At 44.2% G+C, this 26,200-nt stretch overlaps 1 protein-coding gene across 2 annotated transcripts in view; it reads left to right on the forward strand.

Annotated features, from left to right (window-relative positions):
* LOC126336286 (fatty acyl-CoA reductase wat-like) overlaps window positions 1-26,200 on the forward strand; it is a 121,278-nt gene that overhangs the window by 83,206 nt on the left and 11,872 nt on the right. For both annotated transcript variants that reach the window (XM_049999820.1, XM_049999819.1), the window contains exons 7-8: window positions 10,102-10,374; window positions 23,960-24,217. In XM_049999820.1, coding sequence (XP_049855777.1) covers window positions 10,102-10,374; window positions 23,960-24,217 — 531 coding nt within the window. The remainder of the gene's footprint in view (window positions 1-10,101; window positions 10,375-23,959; window positions 24,218-26,200) is intronic.

The raw sequence follows: 26,200 nt of genomic DNA on the forward strand, positions 1-26,200 counted from the left end.
TCTAAATTATTTATGGTCCATGTTTCACTTCTATACTTGACTACACTCTATCCAAATACTTTGAGACACGATTTATTATCACTTAAATCTATACTCATTGTAAATAAATTTCTCATCTTAAGAAAAGCTTTCCTTGTCATTGCCAGTCTAATATTTATATCCTCTCTATTTCGACCATTATCAGATATTTTGCTCCCCAAATAGCAAAACTCCTTTGCTACTTTAAGTGTCTCATTTCCTAATCTAATTCCCTCAGCGTCACCCGACTTAATTCGACTACATTCCATTGTCCTCGTTTTGCTTTTGTTGATGATCAGCTTATATCCTCCTTTCAAGACACTGTCCATTCCATTCACCTGCTTTTCCAGGTCTATTGCTGTCTCTGACACAGTGTCAACGGCGAACCTCAAAGTTTTTATATCTTCCTATGGATTTTAATACCTACTCCGAATTTTTCTTTTGTTCCCTTTACTACTTGCTCAATATACAGATTGAATAACTCTCTCTCTTCCCAACCACTGCTTCCCTTTGATGTCCCTCGACTCTTATAACTGCCTTCTGGTTTCTGTACAAATTGTAAATAGTCTTTCGCTTCCCGTATTCTACCCCTTCAACCTGCAGAATTTCAAAGAGAGTATTCCACTCAACATTGTCAAAAGCTTTCTCTAAGTCTACAAATGCTAGAAACGTAGGTTTGGCTTTCTTTAATCCATCTTCTAAGATAAGTCTTAGGGTCAGTATTGCCTCACGTGTTCCAATATTTTTACGAAATCCAAACTGATCTTCTCCGAGGTCGGCGTCTACCAGTTTTTGCATTCGTCTGTAAAAAACTCGAGTTAGTATTTTGGAGCAGTGAATTATTAAACTGATAGTTCGGTAATTTTCACATCTGTCAACACCTGATTTCCTTGGGATTGGAATTATTGTATTCTTCGTGAAGTTTGAGGGTATTTCGCGTGTCTCAAACATCTTGCTCACCAGATGTTAGAGTTTTGTCAGGACTGACTCTACCAATGCTGTCAGTAGTTCTAATGGAATGTTGTCTACTCCCGGGGTCTTGTTTCGACTTAGGTCTTTCAGTGCTCCGTCAAACTCTTCAAGCAGTATCATATCTCCAATTTCATCTGTATCTACATCTTCTTCCATTTCCAGACTATTGTCCTCAAGTACATCGCCCGTGTATAGACCCTCTATGTACTCCTTCCACCTTTGTGCTTTCCCCTCTTTGCATAGAACTGGGTTTCCATCTGAACTCTTGATATTCATAGAAGTGGTTCTCTTTTCTCCAAAGGTCTCTTTAATTTTCCTGTAGGCAGTATCTATCCTACCCTAATGATCCTCTACATCTTTACATTTGTCCTCTAGCCATCCCTGCTTAGCCATTTTCCACTTCTTGCCAATCTCATTTTTGAGACGTTTGTATTCTTTTTTGCCTGCTTCATTTACAGCATTTTTTTTGTATTTTCTCTTTCCGAGCGGTGAGAAAGAAATGCCGAAAGACAAACTCCCAGTGAAGGCAGGCTGATGACTCAGATCAGTGCCAAACACTGTCACCGGGCACCTACCTACGAGGTGCAGATTTTTCGACTAGACCGGATGCTTGCAGCAGGAGACCCGTGGAGCTCAGGAATCTGATTAACACTGTTTACTAGCCATCAGGCTAAGTTTAAACATTAGAAAAAGCAAGGGAGGCAACTGGCTGTGCAACAGAAGTCAGTGTCTGAATCCACGGGGATAGGTGCCAACAGAAGTATCGAACATTAGCAGCATGTGAGGAACAAATTTGAGAGCAGCACTGCAAGTCAGAGAAGTAGACATGTCGGATCTTACTGAGGCTGGCGACAAGCGACATGAAGTTGGCGCCCCAAACTTCTGACTGAGGGCTCCCTCTAAATAAATTAAACATGAATTTTTAAAGAATCATGGCCGCGCAATATTTCTCCCTTCTTATGGTCGACCCTCCAATCCGTTGTCACTTAACAAGGTGAATCTAACGAATCGCTCCCCACCTCCAGGGAGCCCCTGGCCAGCCGTACCCTTCTCCTACTCGGTAGGTAGGGTTGGTTCGGGACTGTACATTAACGAACACTCCAAGTTTTGTAGCAATCGAACGCAATTGCTATAAAACTGCGTTCAATTGAAAACTAAACGTCACTGCCACTCCTATTATTTCTAGCAACAACAGTGTTTTACGTCACTTTCTCACTCCCAAAGGCCTTTCGTGAATGGGAACCATTGTTGTGGCTCTCTCTCTCTCTCTCTCTCTCTCTCTCTCTCTCTCTTTTTTTTTTTTTTTTGATTGGTCGTCAGTCTTCTGACTGGTTTCATGCGTCCCAGTTCTCATGGGCAAATGACAAGCTTGCTACGTTTACCAAGACGTGCCTTTTTGTGACCACGCGCTATCATGACGCCTTACAACAGTTTCTATGTGGTGGATCGAGTAACGGTTAATTCTCTGAAACGAAACATCTCCCTTGGGACAGCTATACACAGCCTTCGCAATTTGCAGGGCTCTAGTGTTACTATTTAGAACCGGTAACGTAAACGCTACCACCTTTGTCAGCTCGATGCATTGCGTCCTTGATCTCCCACCTTGGAATGCTCTTGATGGCTTCACACAGCCTTAACCATAACAGTGTACAAATTATTAAGTCCTTAATATATGATAGAATAACGTTAAGAAAACAGATCAATGCATGTCGGAATCCCAACACGTGAAAGAGAAGGCTGAATCCATGCGATAACGATCGAGTTGACAGATGTTGCGTGGTTCTGGAGACTTCATACCACATGACTAAAGATGTCGCTTCACAGGAACAGAGCGATATAGTTGCCACGCCAATTACAATCAATGACGTTTATATGTGAGCATCATTAGTATCATCGGTTAAAAGTAAACAGCCCAACTGTGCTGTGACTGATGGAGAGCAGAGAATGGTCACATCGGAGTCGTCTAATGGCTACAACTGAGCCTTAGAGAAGCCAGCAGAATGGGGAAATGACCAACTGTGTTCCAGGGATACATGAAATCAGTGTCCATTCTCCAGTGAGCTTCTGACGCCGTGCACCAACTGCTGGACGAAGCAGTGGCCGAGAACTTATTGCCGAGGCTTAGAGAACAGTCAAAATTGTGTGTGCAGAGAGATTTTAAGACCTGCCTTAACTGAACTCCCGACAAGCGATCGTATTTTTGTCAGTCCAGTAAAAAGAGAGGATCGATGTGATTAGCAGAATCTAATGGTCGCCCCACCATGAGAAGGCAATCAGATTTTCTCAAAATTACCGCATCAGAAATCAAGTTTCGGTATACTATACCTCAGAAGGCAAACACTCTATTTATCCTTTTATCCTTTATCTCTAAAATATTAAAGGAGGTTTAAGTTCCTCTTAGGAGTTAGGGAATCTTGAAATTAAACAAATAGCCCGACAATACTGAAACGCCTGCTAAGTCACGCAGGGCTAACAGGTAATTAGGATTGTAGAGAGGGACAAGGGAGCTGTGGTCAGATTCATTTTACAATTGTAATTTATTATCCTTTAGTTCACAAATACAGTTTTGAAAGAATTAAATTTTTTGCGCGGCTGTAAGCCAACCGATGCTTTAGAATAAGATCAATTTTGAAAAGATATGACACACAGATAAATTTACGAATAAGATAAATCTTACACATATATGAGATCAGTATACGGAGCGGCTGAAGGCCGCCGGATTAAATCTTCAAAATTCCATATATACTATGTTGATAACTGAAGGCAGAAGGCCACAATGCTTTAAGATGCTAAAAGGGCTGATGGCTTACAAGGTGCACAGAAAGAGATAAACAAACGCAATAAGATGGCTGAAGGCCGCAAGGTTAAATTCTGAAAATTAAGGAAATATATATTGCAACAATCGGAAAATGATACAATAAGAGTAAAAATTTCCGTTTTGCGACACCAACGGCGGAAGGCCCACAATAAGTTGGAAAATCTTTCAGGGGAAATTACAATAACCATTCAAGAAGAGAAGGAAACTCTGAGAACATGTTTCCGGGGCTGAAAGCCAACAACTAACCTTGTCAAATTAAAAATATAAAATACAGTTAAATTACAACAACATTAACACTGCCCAAAGGATAATTAAGAGAACGGCACTCAGCAGACTCCAGTGGATCGGTCTGCTCTCATTCACTTAGGCGAGACAGGTGGTGAGTCCAACTACACTTAATTCGTGCGAACCCAACCAAGGGACAGCCACGGACTGACCGACCAACAACCCACCACAGGTCAGGCCCGGCTTAAGTGAAGTGTGGCGGTCTATGTCCACACAGGGCTCACCGCTGCTGCAAGCCGGCGACTGGCTGGCCCGGGCTGCGCTCCAGACGCGTTGCACTTTGCTGGCAGGGGACAACTCACGACTGGAACTGCCACGGTGAACTCTCCTCCTCACACGTTCGACTGCCTCGCCTCAGAATGCCGACATCTAAAACAGCCGCCACTGGAAATAACACTAACGACACACACAACCTGACAAACACTGCACGAAGACCTGAACGATACCGAACAGTCACTAAGCACGCACGAAGACCAATCGGGAGTCGAGGCATACACACACAGCCGACTCATGAACGATTGGCGAGCCAAAACGCGTCGTCCGGTTGGACGACCGACCGATGATCCACCAAGACCGTGGCCTGACTTAAGTGATGCGTGGCGGCAGTGGTCGGGCGCGCCATGTCGACGCGGGCCTCACTGCTGCTCCAACCCGACTGCACTAGTGCTGCATTGCAACTCCCATCTGGCTGGTCCGGACTGCGCTCCAGACACGTTCCAACTGGTTGGCTCACCGGAATTCGGTTTCCGAACTGGCCTACAACAGACAACGCCCGGGAAGTAACAGCAGTCGAACAAAGATACTACGAGAGGGGATATATCGATACGCGGCGCTAGTGCCGCTCACAGTCAGACAAAGCAGCAACTCAGTGACAGTAGTAATTTAAATTAACATAGTGAGTTGGAAGTACATTAAAGGCAGGGTGTAATATACATGATTGCGGGAACACGAGCGACGCACGGCTCAAGCACAACGAGATTATAAAAGCCTCCTAATATCACGTCGGACCTCTTTTCGCCTGGGTTCATGCCGAAACTCGACGTGGCATACGAGTAGACTTAACGCCCCTGCATAAATATTGAGTCATGCTACTTCTATAATTGCGAAAGTGTTGTCGGTACAGGATTTAGTGCAAGAACTGACCTTTCGATTATGTATCATAAATGGTCGAAGGGATTCATGTCAGCGATCTGCGTGACGAACCCTTTGCTCGAATAGTTCATAACGTTCTTTAAAACAGTCGCGATCAGATGTGGCCCAGTGACATGCCGCATTGTAAGCCATAAGAATTCCGTAGTTGTTTGGTTACATGAAGTCCGTGAATGGCTACAGGTGGTCTCCAAGTAGTCGAACATAACCATTTTCAGTTAGTGATCGGTGCAGTTTGAGCGGTGGACCCAGTATTTTCCGTGTAAACACAGCCCACACCATTATGAAGCCACCACCAGCTTGCACAGTGCCTTGTTGACAACTTGGATACATGGGGTCTCCGCCATACTCGAACCCTGCCACCTCCATGTTGAGCGCCCATAAGCCCCAAAACACACACACACACACACTCGAACCGTGCCGCCAGCTTTTACCAACTCAGATCGGGACTCATCTCACCAGGCTCCGGTTTCCAAGTCTAGGGTCCAGCCGATATGGTCGCGAGCCCAGGAGAGACGCTGCAGGCGATGTGATTAGGAAAGGCACTCGTGTCGGTCGTCTGCTGCCACAGCCCATAATGCTAAATTTCGCCGCTATGTCCGAACGGATACGTTCGTCGTACGTCCCACATTGATTTCTGCGGTTATTTCACACATTGACCCTTGCTTGTTAGCACTAAGAATCCTACGCAAACACCGCTGTACTCGGTCGTTATGTAAAGACCGTCGTCCACTCCGTTGTCCGTAGTGAGACGTAATGTCTGAAATTGGATATTTTCGGCACACTCTTCACACTGTGGATCTCGGGATACTGAATTCCTTCACAATTTTCGAAATGGAATATGTCATGTTCCTAGTTCCAACTACCATTCTGTTTTCAGAGTCTGTTAATTCCTGTAGTGCGGCTACAAAACACCGAAAACACCCGAGTACAAATCACAACCCACCAATGCACTTCCCTTTTAGACTTTGTGTACTCTACATTACCGCTGTCTATATACGTGCACATTACTATCCGATTACTTTTGTCACCACGGTGTATGTTCACCAGTGAGTTAGTCATTAAGATTGGGTACGTTATTTTCTATGATACGTATGGAATATTAGTTATTCTGGCCAACAAAGAAACCATGCACCTCGAGATGCTATTCATGCATCCACTGCAATTCTGTGTTTCATTATCCATTAACATACTACAGAGGAGCAACTCACTATCCTAGTAAACCAGGGGATACTCATATCCTTGTCCCTCGCAGCAGTTCAGCGACACCTACCGTACAAGTGGGGAAAAAACAGACGCACACAGTTTCGTTTGTAGGGAAACACAGGATAAAGAACACTCACTCACCATTGATGGAGCCTCGTCTCGATCCCTGAGTCAACAGATCGGGACGTTTTCAAGACAACAACCATCTGCACGAACAGTTACACGACGTTTGTAGCAGCATGGACTATCAGCTCGGAGACCGTGGCTGCGGTTACCCTTTACGCTGCAACACAGGCAGGAGCGCCTACCATGGTCTACTCAACGACGAACCTGAGTGCACGAATGGCAAAACTTTTTTCGAATGAATCCAGGTTCTGTTTACAGCATCATGATAGTCACATCCACGTTTGGCGACATCGCGGTGAATGCACATTGGAAGCGTGTAATCGTCATCGCCATACTATCGTATCACCCGGCGTGATGGTATGCGGTGCCATTGGTTACATGTCTCGGTCACCTCTTGTTCGCACTGTGGCACTTTGAACAGTGGACGTTAAATTTCAGATGTGTTACGACCCGTCGCTCTTCCTACATTTCAGCAGGATAATAGACGACCGCATGTTGCAGGTCCTGTAGGGGCCTTTCTGGTTACAGAAAATGTTCGACTGCTGTCCCGGCCAGCACATTCTCCAGATCCCTCACGAATTGCAAACGTCTGGTCAATGGTTGCCGAGCAACTGGCTCGTCACAATACGCCAGTCACTACTCTTGATAAACTGTGACATCGTGTTGAAGCTGCATGGGCAGCTGTACACGCCATCCAAGCTCTGTCTGACTCAATGCCCAGGCATATCAAGGCCGTTATTACGACCAGAGGTGGTTGTTCTGGATACTGATTTCTCAGGTTCGACGCACCCAGATTGCGTGAAAATGTAATCAAATGACAGTTCCAGTATAATATATTTGTCCAATGAATACCCGTTTATCATCTGCATTTCTTCTTGGCGTAGCAATTTTAATGGCCAGTAGTGTATTAACGTGTGGTGCCGTATACGCTCGACTGTGGGGGAAATGTAGATGAGGAGTAAAATAATGACGATACGTGCTTAATAAGTGAAAGTGATACTGAAATAAGAATCGAACCATTACGTTCATAATTCTTCTCCTTGCAGGGCGCCGCAAAAGGCGTTTCCAATTACAAGTAGTTCAAGAAGTACTAAACATAATTACATATATGGGAGATCATCCGCAACACAGAAAAAAAACAACTAGTCATGAACAGATTTCGAATACGTCCGCAGCTGTATGACTCTGTACTGTAGTGCATAAGAGAAACTACGAGTATTCAAGGGAGGACACGGCGTACTTGTTACAAAAACTGTGTTGACGTCTTTCAAGGCCGCACGATACAATTTACAGGATGTGCGTGGTAGCAAGCCACTACGTTACGCACGTCATAGATTACAGAGATTTCAAGTGAAGCAATGGACGGTTGCTTAACTTCACAAAGTCTAAAGAATGGGATGACTTAAGAGAACTAAATTTCAAACCAAGCGTCACCTTGAAGATGCATAGCAAACTGCGAAATCGGCCAGAAAAGTTGAGATAAACAACAGTGTCCGACCGTTCATTAAGGAATTTGCTTTCAACTCCGACCACTGGAGATTTGGAGCGATACCCTGGAAATTAGAGGTTCCAATATCTACTAACGTCAATGCCTCAACGCATTCACATACAATTATGCCGCTTTTAATCTAGATGGTAAATTGTCTTGAAAGTCGTTTATAGTTCTGCGAGTAGTTAGAGAGTCTCTCCCCGATGATTGTTTCTCGTGTGCGTTATCTTGCAAGGGGAGTTGGAAATATTTAAATCACAGCAAGCAAGAGTTGGAAAGTGGGCGTAGAGGAACAACAGTAAGAGTATGAGCACAGATTTTTCGCAATAGCTTGTCAAAGAAACTTGCTTGTGCTTGATTCCTAGTCTGCATACTCCTTTAGAAGAAACTATACCTACTGAACGGTGTGTAACAGTGCTGTGCATAACACCTGGAACCACTGGACAAATTTAACCTGCGAAACTTTGTGTTTTTCGTACCTATAAAACATATTATCACACCTTCTGCAGCTACGCCTTAAAGGATAGTCACTTCCACGGTACGTTCTACGCCAGACTGTTTCACGTTCGGTTGCATGCCATCACATTCCATCAGTTCTCATCATCTGTTACACAGGTATCATTCTGTGTGCATTCTTTGAGGGTGGATACGTAGTTGAATGTTTGCGGCTCCCAAGGAGTTCGCCTTCTGTCATGATGGTGCTAATGTTTCTGATCATCGTAGCGCGCCATTTTTCGTTAGCTGTTCATGGCGCAAGTTACTGGTTTCTTTTGAACATTTATTGAATGTCGACGACCTCCATTTTGTGAAGTATTATACAAACATCCCATAGCATCCCGGACACTCATTTCTCGTCGCCCTCCTGATGCACGTGGTGAGTTATTAGCAGCTAATATCATTCCTGTTACAATTGTTAACACAAAAATTTCAAATTAGCCTTACTAAATATTGAACTTGCGACCTCGTACTCAAGGGGTTCCTTGTTAGAAGCATAATTTATTTAGTTAATGTAACAGTTGTGTTGTAAAAGTGTGTTTCATCACGCTTCGTCAGAGGATACAATAAATACCTCTGCCATCGCAAGTTACCTGGACCCTCTGGATCCAACTTGCATCATTAAGGCCGGCCAGAGTGGCCGTGCGGTTCTGGGCGCTACAGTCTGGAGCCGAGCGACCGCTCCGGTCGCAGGTTCGAATCCTGCCTCGGGCATGGATGTGTGTGATGTCCTTAGGTTAGTTAGGTTTAATTAGTTCTAAGTTCTAGGCGACTGATGACCTCAGAAGTTAAGTCGCATAGTGCTCAGAGCCATTTTTGCATCATTAAGAGAGAAACGTTTCACCTCTTTCACCATGTTTCATTTCATATTTCCATGGATAAATGCAAGAGTCAGTTGCTTGCTGGCTATGGTACGGATACCTTAGGCATGTGACAGTTCAGCCTTGGCGGGGTAGTACCATCTTTGCTATTCCCCCAGCCTCATGGTTCTTCCACAATAAGCGGTGTGGCGCCCTGGAGCACTCCCGTTACGATGTCCGTGGCGTAGCAGTTCGCTGTTTTTGGTGAGAACTCTCCACGATCGTATTAAATAAATCCGTTCTGGATTCCGACCGTAGCTTCCTTTCAGAGTAAGTGAGAAGCAAAAACAATCTTAGTAAGCCATATTTTTCCGGCCGCATTCTATATTCTCTTCCGAGCATATTTGCCGACTTTCCTACATACTTATTCACCCATTAGAAAATTTCTTCGCATAAGACGTTATCTTTTCTTGTTGGTGATTTGCTTCCCGAACATTACGAATTGTTTTTGTGTAAATCTTTTAACAGTTGCATTTTATTGTAATTTATCTTTAATGTACCCATGTACATAGATTTTTATAGTCACTGAGTTCATAACCGTGTGCACCATCAGTGGCACATTCGTTAGATGAAGAGAATAAATGTGGCAAATCTGTGTAAAATGTTACGCACACATTAGTAGTAATTAAAAATAGCGAACGGTCCACTTTCTCTTTTTCTTGATGTTGTCTCATTTATTGCAGGTGCAGACACAAAATGCAAAATCTTACACAACTGCCAGCAGCTCAGCCGCTCGTCTACAATTGTGTATCAACTGCTCGCCATCCACTGTCCTGGGGTACCATACGCGGCTACTTACTTTACGCCAAACATTTTCCCAGCATAAAAAGCATCTGGTACACCTACGCCTTTATGATCAAACAGAAGTCGCTGTACCATATCGCAGCCGTGCTCTTCCACTTAATTCCAGCCATTATTGCAGACAGTTTTCTGTGTCTCAAGGGGACGAAACCAATGTAAGTACCTCATCCCGTTATGTACTCACACTTTTTATTCCTCATGACACTTGGCTGTGTCGTATTACTATCTTTACGACTTATCTCGCATTTCTCGCTGCGTCTCTCACGCAAATAATGATAAAATTTCCGAAATTCAGGGTCGCCACCAGCCCAAGCCCTTCCTAACCATTTAGAAAAAACGGAGCTGGAAAATTATTAGTTTAATTACTTTAATACTTTAATTACCAGTGTTCAAATTTCTTTAAGTAGCCAGATAAGTAGCACTCTCATGTCGTGCATGAAGTAACTTGTTTAATTCAGGTTTGGAAATCGAAGTAAGTGGGTAAGATCAGCACACAGAACTTATCTTTCATGCAGATTGTTTATTGTAACTAAGTATTTGGTGGCACATCCTAACTACACATAACTGGTGCCTGACTAGAAATATTTAAGTAAGAATTACGTGGGAATGAAACAGAGCACAATTTAGCTACAGCAAAAAGAAACACAGAAAACGGGGATGGGAGACAATGATACTATCGTCTCCTTTGCATTCATACCATAAAAATATCTCAGTGAGACTCGCATTACGATTCTACGCATTTTCTGGACAGAGGTTTAACCACTGCACGAGGTTGTGCGATAATTATTCAACATACTAACTGCTCCTGCTGCCTGCAAACGGCCGAACTACAGCACGTGGTGCATTCTGACTCAAACTGTTGTGCTGCTTTATAGAAAGCGCGCGAAAGAACAGGTATTCTTGTAGAAATAATGGCTCATTAAACAAGCAAACTGTTAAAATAAGGCCTCCTGTGGTGCGTGGTAGACCAGAAGGGTCATTTATTACCAAACACGTGGCACAAAATCGACACACAAAGACAAAAGCAACTTACACTAATGAAAGATTAAAAATCATACTCGCATCAAACGCTTCATTTAAGCTGAAGATCTGAAGTATTTCAACACTTAAACATAACGAAGTCCTAACTCAACCTGCTTCCCATCACTTGAAACCCCCTTTAAGAGCTACGATCCGTACTCACCAAGCGTTCACCGAAGAGTCGCCCCTTTCTCTTTCGAGATTACCTCGCTCCCCGTGCAGCGGAATTTACCTTACGTTACCTGCCCCACACAAAAAACAGCCTTAGACTAAGATAGGTAAACCTCTCTCTTCGGGTATTGGAAACCTAAGTTGGTCATCCTGTGCTCTCCTTCCAACGAGAAGCAATATTGTCTGCTCCCAACAGACGATGGCCAACTCAGAGTTCCCCACAAAACAAAACCGAGACCCACATTAAAACACACATATAATGTTCAATTGGCCTTATTTGAGTGCTCAGTCTTTCTGGAAGTGTTTATGAATTGAGCTAAAATCAGGTATTATAGCGAATAAGTTGTAACGAATTCGACAAGCGTCTTATGAAACGACTTCACAGAGACGTTTCATAGCTACATTGCTGAATTTACTGCTTAAATTTTCTGAAGACATATGTGACTAATAAAAGTATCCAGTTTAAATGATAAATGTTTCTGGTAAAACAGTGCCGTAAATGTGTCTTCTTAGAGCTTGGTAACTTCTCTTACCTTAATTCTGTATGCTTAACAGCAACGATGTACCAAAAGTATTTGAGAACACTATTGGTAACTTTATTATACAACAGAAATATTATAATTTATTTTGCTTCATTTTTAGTTTGAATTCACTGGGCACTAATGGAGCACAATATTAGCCCCGCAGCCACAAAACAAATACTAAATATTATGCTTATCTGTTCTACAGAAAACGTTAGAACAAAACAAATCTAATCCGCATGTGGTATACAATCTCAAAACGAATCACTTATGCGAACAGCAACACTTTGTGTCGTTAAACATTATTCTCAGAATTTTTCCATGCATTAGTTCATTTGAAGAGTTTCACCGGACTGCTAATAAATTTCATTGCAGATACAGTCTAACCATTACTCGTATTGCAGCTTGCAAGGTCGTTTCACTTTGTTCGGTATCCTGAAGTGCTTCAGTCTAGCTACCGAGTCCGTAGAAGGTGGTATAAGAGGCGTACAGTAGCGCTGGGTGATTATTTACCTGAGATTTTCTGACATTAAGAAACACGTTATTGAATTACTGAGTCGTCGCATAGGATATCTTCCTACCTGTTTTAGGTGATTATAGAATTGGGACAACGAATGTAAAGGGACAAAGTAGCGTTATCCAAGATGGCGGCGATGACGTCATCTAAGGTGGTGGCGATGACGTCATCCAAGATGGAGGCAATGACGTCATTCAAGATGTCTCCACAATGATGGTCTCCACAAGCTACCTTCGTAGCTGCTACCTTTGTCTAGCGGACCTGTAACCTACTAAGGAGAGTCCAACAAACACTCATACTATAACGCGGGTATAGAAATGTGCAGACAGAGTCGACAAAGCGTTTGGTTGCAACCCTCCAATCGTCTCCAAAGCAAATTGCGAGCTGTGCTTGCATCCCTCACGTGAGGTCAGCAGCCCTCTGCCTGCCGCCTGTGTGAACTGAGGATGGTGTCAGAATCCATGCGACAGGCGTCGTTGGTGCCGATGTGAGCCACAACTTGCCGACGACTGCACCCTACACACTCGATAGCCACCTCTATACCTCGGATGAAGCCCCTGGCCAGATATAGCGCGTGCACATTGGCTTTCTTCCCAGACTTGAAGGCCTCATCCCTAAGGGGCTCTATAAGGTGCCTAATGTTGGAACAGATAGAGAAAGTGTATGAGGATATTGAAAGGGTAATGCAGTATGTAAAGGGGGACGAAAATCTAATAGTCATGGGCGACTGGAATGCAGTTGTAGGGGAAGGAGTAGAAGAAAAGGTTACAGGAGAATATGGGCTTGAGACAAGGAATGAAAGAGGAGAAAGACTAATTGAGTTCTGTAACAAGTTTCAGCTAGCAATAGCGAATACCCTGTTAAAGAATCACAAGAGGAGGAGGTATACTTGGAAAAGGCCGGGAAATACGGGAAGATTTCAATTAGATTACATCATGGTCAGACAGAGATTCCGAAATCAGATACTGGATTGTAAGGCGTACCCAGGAGCAGATATAGACTCAGATCACAATATAGTAGTGATGAAGAGTAGGCTGAAGTTCGACATTAGTCAGGAAGAATCAATACGCTAAGAAGTGGGATACGGAAGTTCTAAGGAATGCCGAGATACGTTTGAAGTTCTCTAACGCTATAGATACAGCAATAAGGAATAGCGCAGTAGGCAGCACAGTTGAAGAGGAATGGACATCTCTAAAAAGGGCCATCACAGAAGTTGGGAAGGAAAACATAGGTACAAAGAAGGTAGCTGCGAAGAAACCGTGGGTAACAGAAGAAATACTTCAGTTGATTGATGAAAAGAGGAAGTACAAACATATTCCGGGAAAATCAGAAGTACAGAAATACAAGTCGCTGAGGAATGAAATAAATAGGAAGTGCTGGGAAGCTAAGACGAAATGGCTGCAGGAAAAATGTGAAGACATCGAGAAAGATATGATTGTCGGAAGGACAGACTCAGCATACAGGAAAGTCAAAAAAACAAACTTTGGTGACATTAAAAGCAACGGTGGTAACATTAAGAATGCAACGGGAATTCCACTGTTAAATGCAGAGGAGAGAGCACATAGGTGGAAAGAATACATTGATAGCCTCTACGAGGGTGAAGATTTGTCTGATGTGATAGAAGAAGAAACAGAATTCGATTTAGAAGAGATAAGGGATCCAGTATTAGAATCGGAATTTAAAAGAGCTTTGGAGGACTTACGGTCAAATAAGGCAGAAGGGATAGATAACATTCCATCAGAATTTCTAAAATCATTAGGGGAAGTGGCAACAAAACGACTATTCACGTTGGTGTGTAGAATATATGAGTCTGGCGACATACCATCTGACTTTCGGAAAAGCATCATCCACACAATTCCGAAGATGACAAGAGCTGACAAGTGCGAGAATTGTCGCACAATCAGCTTAACAGCTCATGCGTCGAAGCTGCTTACAAGAATAATATATAGAAGAATGGAAAAGAAAATGGAAAAAGCGTTCGACAATATAAAATGGTGCAAGCTGTTCGAGATTCTGAAAAAAGTAGGGGTACGCTATAGGGAGAGACGAGTCATATACAATATGTACAACAACCAAGGAATAATAAGAGTGGACGATCAAGAACGAAGTGCTCGTATTAAGAAGGGTGTAAGACAAGGCAATAGCCTTTCGCCCCTACCTTTCAATCTGTACATCGAGTAAGCAATGATGGAAATAAAAGAAAGGTTCAGGAGTGGAATTAAAATACAAGGTGAAAGGATATCAATGATACGATTCGCTGATGACATTGCTATCCTGAGTGAAAGTGAAGAAGAATTAAATGATCCGCTGAACGGAATGAACAGTCTAACGAGTACACAGTATGGTTTGAGAGTAAATCGGAGAAACACGAAGGTAATGAGAAATAGTAGAAATGAGAACAGCGAGGAACTTAACATCAGGATTGATGGTCACGAAGTCAATGAAGTTAAGGAATTCTGCTACCTACGCAGTAAAATAACCAATGACGGACGGAGCAAGGAGGACATCAAAAGCAGACTCGCTATGGCAAAAAAGACATTTTTGGCCAAGAGAAGTGTACTAAAATCAAATACCGGCCTTAATTTGAGGAAGAAATTTTTGAGGATGTATGTCTGGAATACAGCATTGTATGGTAGTGAAACATGACAGTAGGAAAACCGGAACAGAAGAGAATAGAAGCATTTGAGACGTGGTGCTATAAACGAATGTTGAAAATTAGGTGGACTGATAAGGTAAGGAATGAGGAGGTTCTACGCAGAATCGGAGAGGAAAGGAATATGTGGAAAACACTGATAAGGAGAAGGGACAGGATGATAGGACATCTGCTAAGATATGAGGGAATGACTTCCATGGTACTAGAGGGAGCTGTAGAGGGCAAAAACTGTAGAGGAAGACAGAGATTGGAATACGTCAAGCAAATAATTGAGGATGTAGGTTGCAAGTGCTACTGTGAGATGAAGAGGTTAGCACAGGAAAGGAATTCGTGGCGGGCCGCATCAAACCAGTCAGTAGACTGAAGACAAAAAAAAAAATAATAAAAAAAAAATGTTGGAGCTCCCGATAACTAGCAGACCCCTCCCTCCAAGTGGGTGCTCGCATCCTGCTGAAGGAGCGGCCACCTGTCCACTCTCAGGCTAGGTGGCAGGTTTCCACATTGGTCCTACCTCGAGCGACGTGAACGCGTTATCTCATCATGCTGCGTCGGTTACACTAGGGGGTGCCTCGGAAGCAGAGCCTATGGGCAAACAAGCAACATCCGAGATGTTCCATGTGACAGGCCGAAATCTCCTCACTGTTACACCCTGAGGCAGCAGCCTCAAGGTGACTGACCGCAGCCAAAAGCGCATTCAGTTGCTGGCGAACTGTGGCCAGCTCCCCGTCCGTCGGCAACCGTGCATGCATACATCTTAATCATACTAGTAAGAGTAACTGAAGAAGTAAACTATAAAAGAATCCCAGATAAGCAACGTGCTACCTTCTTGATGTGTCACCAGGCCATATAGCTAGCTGTCCAACGAGCAACTCTTGCGTTAAAGACTTTGAGAATTCGCCCTTAAAAAACGCGAGATTGAATCTCTTACACAGAAAAAAAAACCACGGTACTACGAGGAAAAGACAGAAAAAATGACAACCTGCCGCTCTGTAGATGCGTATCGCCCCAGAGCTGTGGCTGGATTTTGATTATGAGTCTTTCTGCTTTGTAAAATACTTACCTCTTTATCACACTCCTGTTGAAAACACTTGCGCAATATATTCAAATGATACTGATTCTGTGCATTCTCCTTAGGACTAACAGAATAAGAAATTTAATTTTGCTTTGTGTACTGGTTCCCGTCAGGGTCATACTACCTTTCGTAAATCCATTACAGCTACTTACGTCCAAGAATACTTCATTCATCATCATTTGACTCTTGCTACCTACTGCACCGACAACATTAACACTTTGCAACGGTAGTGTTAGCGCCTCTTCTTTATGTACCATTTGTTCTTCAAGTCCCTCTGCTACAGCACACAAATCATTATCTGTATCGATAACCAGAACTGTCTTAATATCATTAACTTCAACATCTATCATAGGTGGATATTCGTCTTCACTTGTAACTTCTTCTCCCTCAAACAGAATTTCCCTATCATACCCAGAATCTCCTTTTATCAGCCGTGTCATTGCCACTGGTCCATCCTTCATGTGAGTTCGTGTTCATACTCCATTAAAACACCTTTCTAGTTTTCCCTTTCGTTCCCATCTCTTTCCTGACCTCTCTATACCCTGTTACCATTGTTTCTCTCATTAGTTTCTGTACATCGTCTGTTACTGTTCGTATCATCCTGATTCCAACCTCCTCTTCCACACTTATCAAATCAGTTACTGTGCCTCTAGTTCTCTCTTGTCCCATACGGTCTCCATTATGAGTCCACCAGTTTCTACTTTCTCTTGACGGCCAGTTCATACTTCCGAACTGTTATTACTTGTCTCTTCTTCCGACGAAGCATATAACTGGGCTAAAGCTTGTAAAATATGTTCAGTTTTCTTTTTATAAATTCCCTGTTAATTTTCCCCGTACGCAGTTCCTTCACTGAGTGTGTAATCTAGATATAAATTCTTTTCACTGAAACTTCGGAAGTTATCTTCGTAACTGTCATACACACTTCTCAAAAAATTTTTCGCTACCAAAAATATTATTTTTTATGTGATTCTTGAGTTTTTCTCGGTATATTTGATAATCAAAATATCCACGGGTGTACTGCCGGTCTATAGTGTCCAACGGGCACAATATTTCGGCGATCATACTTGTCGTCATCATCAGGTGAACTGACGGACTGAGCTCCTGTGAACGTGCCGGTACGGAGATCCGTATGCTATGGCGGCTCAGGGGGAACTGGATTCGGTCGCGGCGGCGGCGGATTTAAATACACTCCGCCCGCGGCGCACCCCTCCGTCGTCCGCGCCCCGAGCCACAGTCACGAGCACGAGGTGGAACATATTGCGACGGCGTCTGAGATGACGTCGGTGTGATGACTCTGTCCGCCGTAGTCGTCACAACTATACGTTTGCTCGATTTACTCTTGATTAACCCAATATCTGGTTCCCAAACCTTGCTAAGATTATAGCCACAGTCACGGTTTGTGAGGTCGTCAATGGTGCGAATTTCGATGGCCCCTCTAACAACGCTGTCCCAGTATCACGACGTCTGTACCAGAATCCTCGTGCATTCATACTCCATAGCGTGATTTTCCGACAAACAATGTTCAGCGACCGCCGACTTACTCGGATACATCAATCGCGTGTGCCTCTCGTGTTGACGGTATCGATCCTTGACGTTACGCATCGTCTGACCAATATACGACTTGCCACATTGACACGGAATCTGGTACACGCCGGCCTTCCTCAGACCGAGGTCATCTTTGGCGCTCCCCACCAGTGCACCAGTTTTATTCGGAGGACAAAACACAGTTACAACCCGGTGTTTCTTCAAAACGCGTGCGATTTTCCCCGAGAGTGCGCCTGTTTATGGAATAAACGCAGTGCCTACCTTCTTCCTCATGATTTCATCCATCTCCACAGGTTGTGCTGTAGTGGTTGGGCGGAGAGCACGTTGAATCTGCCACTCTGAGTACCCATTTTTTCGAAATACAGTTCTCAGATGTTCCAATTCCTGGGGTAGACTATCTGCGTCAGAGATACTGCGCGCCCTATGTATAGAGTTTTAAGCACCCCATTCCTCTGTGAAGGGTGGTGGCACTGTCTGCGTACAAATACAGATCAGTGTGCATTGTCTTCCGGTACACCCCATGACCTAGCATGCCGTCAGCCCTTCTCTTGACCGAGACGTCAAGGAAAGTTAATTTACCATCCATTTCAGTCTCCATAGTGAATTTGATGTTGGAGTGTATGGAATTTAGATGTGTAAGGAAGTGCCCAGATGACGATCGTGTCGCAGATTTACTGGAGGGTGACGCTAAGAAATTGTTACCGCAATGTCCGGTACCGCCTAGACTATATGAGCTCCCGAAGGTTCACAAAGAGGGTGTACCATTACGCCACATTGTCAGCAACATCAGGGCACCTACATATTTGTTGGCCAAATACCTGACGGGAATGTTAAGTCCTTATGTGGGTAAATGTCCTCATCACATCCGTAAATCCGTGGATTTTGTTACACGCCTTGATAGTTTCAGGTTGGATGAGTCAGATATCATGGTGAATTTTGACGTCGTTTCCTTGTTTACGAGGGTTCCCCTGTGAGAGTCACTAGAATTGATTGGTCAGAAGTTTGACGAGAAGATCACTGAACTTTTTAGCCATGTCTTGACCTCCACGTATTTTCTTTTTAATGGAGAATACTACGATCAAACGGAGGGAGTCGTCATGGGTAGCCCACTGTCACCTTGGTAGCGAATTTGAACATGTAGAACTTCGAGGAGGAAGACCTGTCGTTATCCGACTGGAAACCTACTTGCTTTTTCCGCTACGTGGACGACACGTTTGTCATCTGGCCACATGGTATGGATAAACTCCTTGACTTCCTTACACATCTAAACTCCATACACCCCAACATCAAATTCACTATGGAGACTGACACGGATGGTAAATTCCCTTTCCTTGACGTCTTGGTCAAGAGAAGGGCTGACGGCACCCTAGGTCATGGGGTGTATCGGAAGGCAACGCACACTGATCTGTATTTGTACGCAGACAGTGCCACCACCCTTCACAGAGAAATGGGGTACTTAAAACTCTAGTACATAGGGCGTGCACTATCTCCGACGCACAGAGTGTACCCCAGGAATTGGAACATCTGAGAACTGTATTTCGAAAAAATGGGTACTCAGAGTGGCAGATTCAACGTGCTCTCCGCCCAACCACTACAGCACAACCTGTGGAGATGGATGAAATCACGAGGGATGAGGTAGGCACTGAAAATCGGGGAAAATCGCCCGCATTTTGAAGAACTCGTGCACTGGTGGGGAGCGCCAAAGATTACCTCGGTCTGAGGAAGGCCGGCGTGTACCAGATTCCGTGTCAATGTGGCAAGTCGTAGATTGGTCAGACGATGCGTAACGTCAAGGATCGATGCCGTGAACACCAGAGCCACACTCGACTGATGTATCCGAGCAAGTCGGCGGTCGCTGAACATTGTTTGTCGGAAAATCACGCTATGGAGTATGAACGCACGAGGATTATGGTACAGTAGTCGAGATACTGGGACAGCGTTGTTAGAGAGGCTATCGAAATTCGCACCAATGACGACCTCATAAACCGTGACTGTGGCTATAATCTTAGCAAGGCTTGGGAACCAGCGATTGGGTTAATCAAGAGTAAATCGAGCAAACGCATAGTTGTGACGACCACGGCGGACAGAGCCATCACACCGACTTCATTTCAGACGCCGTCGCAATCTGTTCCACAGCGCTACCGTGGCGCGGGGCGCGGACGGCGGAGGGAGCGCGCCGCGGGCGGAGGGTATTTAAATCGGCCGCCGTCGCGACCGAACCCAGTTCCCCCTGAGCAGCCATAGCGTACGGATCTCCGTGCCGGCACGTTCACAGGAGCTCAGTCCGTCAGTTCACCTGATGATGGCGACATGTTTGATCGCCGAAATATTGTGCCCGTTGGACACTATAGACCGGCAGTACACCCGTGGATATTTTGATTATCCTGAATACTCTTGTTTTACCTGTCGTGCGGCAGTTTTTTCGTGCCACTTTTCAACAGCACACTGCTCTTATACACGTGGCTCGAGTCTGCGTACTGTGTTGAGGTACTTCTCTGGCCGAAAAGATCCACAGATCTGTCCCCAATGACAAATGTGTGGCGTGAGACCAGGCGGTGCGTCAACTCCGCCTCAACATATCAATGACCAGTTACACCTGTTGTGGAAATGTTCTGAAATCAAACTAACACTGGAACATGCCATAATGAGAAGCGATAATCGCATTTGATATTCCAGTTAACAACAAATATGATTGTACGAGTACATGCTGAAAGTATTGCCTCCTAATGTTTTATGTGGAAACCCTAAAATATATTTTTTTAAACTGCTATTAACATTATGTATCTTTATTCTTCACATCTACATATTTCTTTCAACGTATTCACCCTGATGACGTAGGAATTTCTCCCAACGAAAGACTTGTTTGTTGGTCCGACACTGTAGAATGTTTAACTTTCAGAATGGAGCCACTATGTATATTCTGTTTGCATCGCTTATCACTACCAAGGTGAAGTCCTCGAAGGTGTCTTCAAGTTACAGAAACAGATGAAGAACGGATAGGGACAAGTTGGGAGAGTGAGGATAACGATTGATGACAGTGAACCCAAGCGCTCAGGCCATCGAAATTCGCGCCATTGACGACCTCATAAACCGTGACTGTGGCTATGATCTTAGCAAGGCTTGGGAACCAGCGATTGGGTTAATCAAGAGTAAATTGAGCAAACGTATATGTGTGACGACTACAGCGGACAGAGCCATCAAACCGACGTCGTCTCAGGCGCCGTCGCAATCTGTTCCACCGCGCTACCGTGGCGCGGGGCGCGGACGGCGGAGGGAGCGCGCCGCGGGTGGAGGGTATTTAAATCTGCTGCCGCCGCAACCGAATCCAGTTCCCCCTGAGCAGCCATAGCATTCGGATCTCCGTACCGGCACGTTCACAGGAGCTCAGTCCGTCAGTTCACCTGATGATGACGACATGTGTGATCGCCGAAATATTGTGCCCGTTGGACTCTGTAGACCGGCAGTACACCCGTTGATATTTTGATTATTATTTTTTATGTTACGTTGTATACCGTTAGACCAATATTTGCTATGAACTTCTTATTAAGCTAATCGTATCGCAAACAAGATTCTTCCTCTCTTATTCCCCAAGGCAGAGCATTCCCTTCCATTCTGCTGGTGACGCATCCCATTTTTCTGGTAACACAACTAAAAACTGTTTCGAAAATGTCTTGGGATATAATCTCTTCTCACTGCGTGCGGAAATCAGCGGCTCGTTATTTACGATGTACATGACCTGTGCGTAGACGTCTAATGCCACATACCTTCACAGACCTACCAACCAACTGTCGGGTCCCTGAGACGCAGAATCAGTGGTTTATTTAGTTCCTGAGAGGGACAAACAAGCTATTAAGCAGGTGGTCATAATATTTTGGCTCATGACTGTAGACTGGGATTTCTATGGGTTGATTTCAGGAGGTACAGTCAGACAGTCATGCGAAGTACTTTTGAACCATGCTTTCTGAACACTGTCTTGAGGAGCTAGTTCGGTAGTCCACAATCACTGGAAATATCTTAGATCTTTTAAGTAGAAATCGGCTGAATATTGTCGACAATGTCGGTATGCAAACGGGCAGTAGACATCATGATGTCATTATAGCAACTATGGTTACTGAAGTTAATTAATCAGTTAAGCAGGCTAGGAGAATGTTTCTCCTAGAAAGAGCAGACAAGGAAATTGCTTATGGGGATGTGTACGACAATTCAGAGTAAGTTTTGTTTCATGGGCTTGGGCAGAAGTGTGAGCATTATTTGAAAAATGTCCGAATAGAATTACGGAGCGTGAGTCAGAAGCTTGCGGAAGTAGCAATTGATTTGAATGCCTACGAGAAACTAAACTTGTGTGTGTAGTGAGAAAAGCCTCGCACTATTGCTGTCCAAATTGGAACAAGTGTCAGTCACTGATGCAAAACAAAATAGGACTGCTGAACAAGCTCATTTAAATCACTCAGCAAACAGGGCACAAACATCAAATGCAGAATATTCCGATTATGAGGGCTCATTTCACTCATGAAATGCAAGTGAAAATGACGCTGAGGTGGCAGGTCACGTAGGTTCTGTAAATACGGAAAGAGGTACAGTCAGGGAAAGTAAGGGTGCGGTTTCGCAGACAATATACCACAACGCAATGGAGTCGCTAGTGTCTAGTCCTGGGGACATTACTGGAAGTGCACAATTATAAACGATCATTCAGTTTATGCAAGAGGCAGAGAAGAGACGACAGAAAAGAGAAGAAAGAAGACGGCAGAAATGAGATTAGAGACAGGAGTACCTCATTAACGAGATTATGGAAATTCAGGAGCAACAACACAAGAAGAAATTAAAAAATTTGAAGGAAGGCGGATGAGCTTGTCGAAAACGTAACTTAGGTCAGGGATAAAGTTAAAGGTGTAAAAGTAGAGGTTGCAGACATTAGGAAAACGTCAGATGAGACGCAAGAAGTAGCGGTAGATTCCAGACGCGTGCCTGGAACAACCAGATTAGTAGGACGAGAGTACGCGAGATCAGGCAGCGCTGGCAAAGGTCGGAATGATCGCGCCAAAAAAGGCCATTTCTGCTCTTAAAAAGCAGGGACAGGCAGTATCTGAAACGACACAGGAAGACGAGCGAACACGTCTCACTAGCCAGCAGAATGGGCTGGCGGATGAGATGAGACAAATGTGCGAACTGGTCGCTCGTGTAGAAATTCAACCAGAAGCAACAGGTCGTTGCCGTGAGCTCGTTGGTCACTATGAATGTTAAAGACAAAAATTTGAAACAAAATCTGGTGTCATATCAGTGACTTAGGCCTATGTACGTCAGGAGCGCTCGGTTAAGGGAAATGTTGCGTGACGTGGTTGCTGTCTGTGGGGGTACCTATTTTGGTGTACTTGAGCTGCCTCTAGACAGTCACCATCTGCTTGGCAGTACGAAAAGAAGAATAGGGAACCATTCGTCTGTTTACAGTACGCTGCGTCATTCACACAGCCTGCAACACGCAAGGATAAAGAAATGTTCAAATGTGTGTCATATCTTATCGGCCTTAACTGCTAAGTTATGGATTCGTGCCTAGGACAACCAGATTAGTAGGACGAGAGTGCGCGAGATCACACACTACTTAAGCTACATAATCCTAAAGACAAACACACACACCCATGCCTGGGAGATGACTCGAACCTCGGCAGACACCAGCCTCAGTCAGCCGGAGTGGTCGAGCGGTTCTAGGCGCTACAGTCTGGAGCCGTGCGACCGCTACGGTCGCAGGTTCGAATCCTGCCTCGGGCATGGGTGTGTGTGATGTTCTTAGGTTAGTTAGGTTTAAGTACTTCTAAGTCTAGGGGACTGATGACCTCAGAAGTTAAGTCTCATAGTGTTCAGAGCCATTTGAACCATCCTCCAAGTCCATAACTGCAGAGCCAACACCGCTCGGCTAATCCCGCGCGGCATGCAAGGAACATACAGCATGTATTCAGAGGAACTTTCATTTGTCAGCGCCATCTCCCGTGCTGCAATGCATATCCGGACACATGTTCATAGGACCTTCTCTCTTCCATTTTCAGCCAGGAATTGTTCCCTGCAGTTTGTTGGTTTTATTTACTTTCGTCCTGTATTTATGGAGCACAGCAGTCACAGATGTATTTAGAATTTATCAAAATGTTACGATGTTTACCGTAATTAGATTTTTATTTTTAACTATGAACTTCACTGTTAATCATGACAAGGATGATCTGTTTGCAGCATTGACACCGCGTGTATGTTGCAGACTGTGGAACGTGTACTCGCGTATTCATGGAACCATGCAAGCCCTGGAGACATTTACCACTAAAGAGTGGACTTTCAAAGACGACAACTTGGTGTTCATGTGGGGCCGTATGGGAGAAGCCGACCGCAAGCTTTTTCCCTGTGACATCGCAGACATTGACTTCGAGTGGCATTATAAAAATGCTATGCGTGGATTGCGCCTTTACATTTTCAATGAGAGCTTCGACAACTTGGAAGCAGCCAGGAAGAAATATTATTGGTACGTGTACTTCTTTTATTCAGTACAAATACTACAGTCGGCTCACAAATATCATTGCGCTACCCAGGAAATCTTCACCTCATTATATATTTGCTTCATTGACCTATAAAACCTATAAAAACTGCAAGACTGGCTCCATATAGACATTTATATCGTACACATAGTTTATAAGTGCACTCCATTTACATGCAAACGTTCAGTCACAGGAATTCGAAACAAAAACTGAAATAACAATTACATATAAATAAGTATTAAAATTTCTTCTAATTGATACCTACAGATAAAGGTAAAACTAGATACTGAAAGATCTCACGCAAATAAATGAATTCTGCCAATGAATATCTATGTAGCACGTCACATTAAAATTTTAATTGCAATACAGCAGAAGCAGATGTGTAGATGGTGTACTGTGGGAGACGAAAGTCCATGCAATAAGTGAAGTGTCTGCGCTAGCGGAATAGAAATGTGGAAAACACAAGTCCAATAAATTGTAATTCATAATTTTATGGTTTTGTTTTCGTGAGCCCAATAAATTGTTTTTGGACTTGTGTTTCCTACATTTCTATTCCGCTAGCGCAGACAATCTCCAGAAGAACAACAGACTCGATCCCAACTGCGAATCGTCACAAATATAAAATAACAAATAATGATAGAAAGACCCGACTCTTCACGGAGAGAGATTACAATAAACAATTCTACAATGTCAAGATGTTCGTCGACCAAAGCAAGTCCATGTGAAAGAGATTGGCCAGCTAGAAGAGGCGTGTGGCCGTGGCTGCCGGGGTGGCAGCTCTATGTACTTCCAAGCGGTGCGGCGAACTGCCCTTTGCCGGCAGTGCGCCAACCCATAAGGCCCGTTGGGCGGATATATCTGCCGGAAGTATTTGCTATAACGTGCCTGGCGTATAAAAGTAATTACTAGGCTACCAGCGACCTCTGGCGAAGCTGTACTGCAGGCTCCGCGAATGGGTTGCGGTCCCTGGCAGCCGTTGGTGGAGGCCATGGTGTTGTGTTGTCTTTCGGCCGCCGGTAAATATTTGTGTTGACGACACAGAGTCGTAGATGTTCCTGCTAATTTTCCGCCCTGTGATGCAGGCATCCCGTGTTTGTTGGACGTGAAGTAGGATGCCTATCAAGTAGGAGCTACGATGTATGAAGTGGGCGGCCACGGCAATAAGAATGCTAATAACGTGGACTCTGTAACCTTTCGTGATTGGAGATGACTTCAAAAGGATGCCAGTTTTTTCGCTATAAAGCCGAAATTTCAGGAATTCAACTCGAAATAAATAGGAATCGAATTACCGAGTTAACCAAAGAGCAGATTTTGATACAGGCTGTGAACTGAGTGAAGATGACATATACATGTTTTCCTAGCACTGAGGAGAGAAGTGTAGCCATTTCTTGCGTGGCAGAGACTAGGAGAGTAAAGCGTCAAAATTGGGAAGAAATTGAGTGCAACTGGATTAAAATTCACGTATTATGTCACAACTGTCGGCATTGAGAAACAACAGCGGTCAACCCGGCGTGTCAGAAGTACCGTGGGTAGGCTTCAGCCAGGGCTGTAGATGATGGTCGAATGAGTCACGCTTGCAGCAACTATGTATCCAGACACGTGAATTAGTGACTTATTGGGAGCTCATTAACTGTGCACGAATATTTGCAGGTGTACGAAATGTCACAAACACACACATACACACACACACACACACACACACAAACACACACACACACACACACACACACACACAAATGTCACGCACACACACATAACACACACACACAAACACACACACACACACACACACACACACACACACACACACACACACACACAGATGCTAAGCGCATGGTTCTCAAGTGGTCTCAGGCGCCCCGTAGAACAATAAAAGTCCTGGGCAGATTCAAGTGATTTTCACATGTCTTCTATGCGCGAAAGAGGGAGCCTGGCGGAAGTTTCCGACGATGACCGATAATGACACTGCT

This window comes from Schistocerca gregaria, chromosome 2 (genome assembly GCF_023897955.1).
Source record: "Schistocerca gregaria isolate iqSchGreg1 chromosome 2, iqSchGreg1.2, whole genome shotgun sequence".
Classification (NCBI taxonomy): Eukaryota; Metazoa; Arthropoda; class Insecta; order Orthoptera; family Acrididae; genus Schistocerca; species Schistocerca gregaria.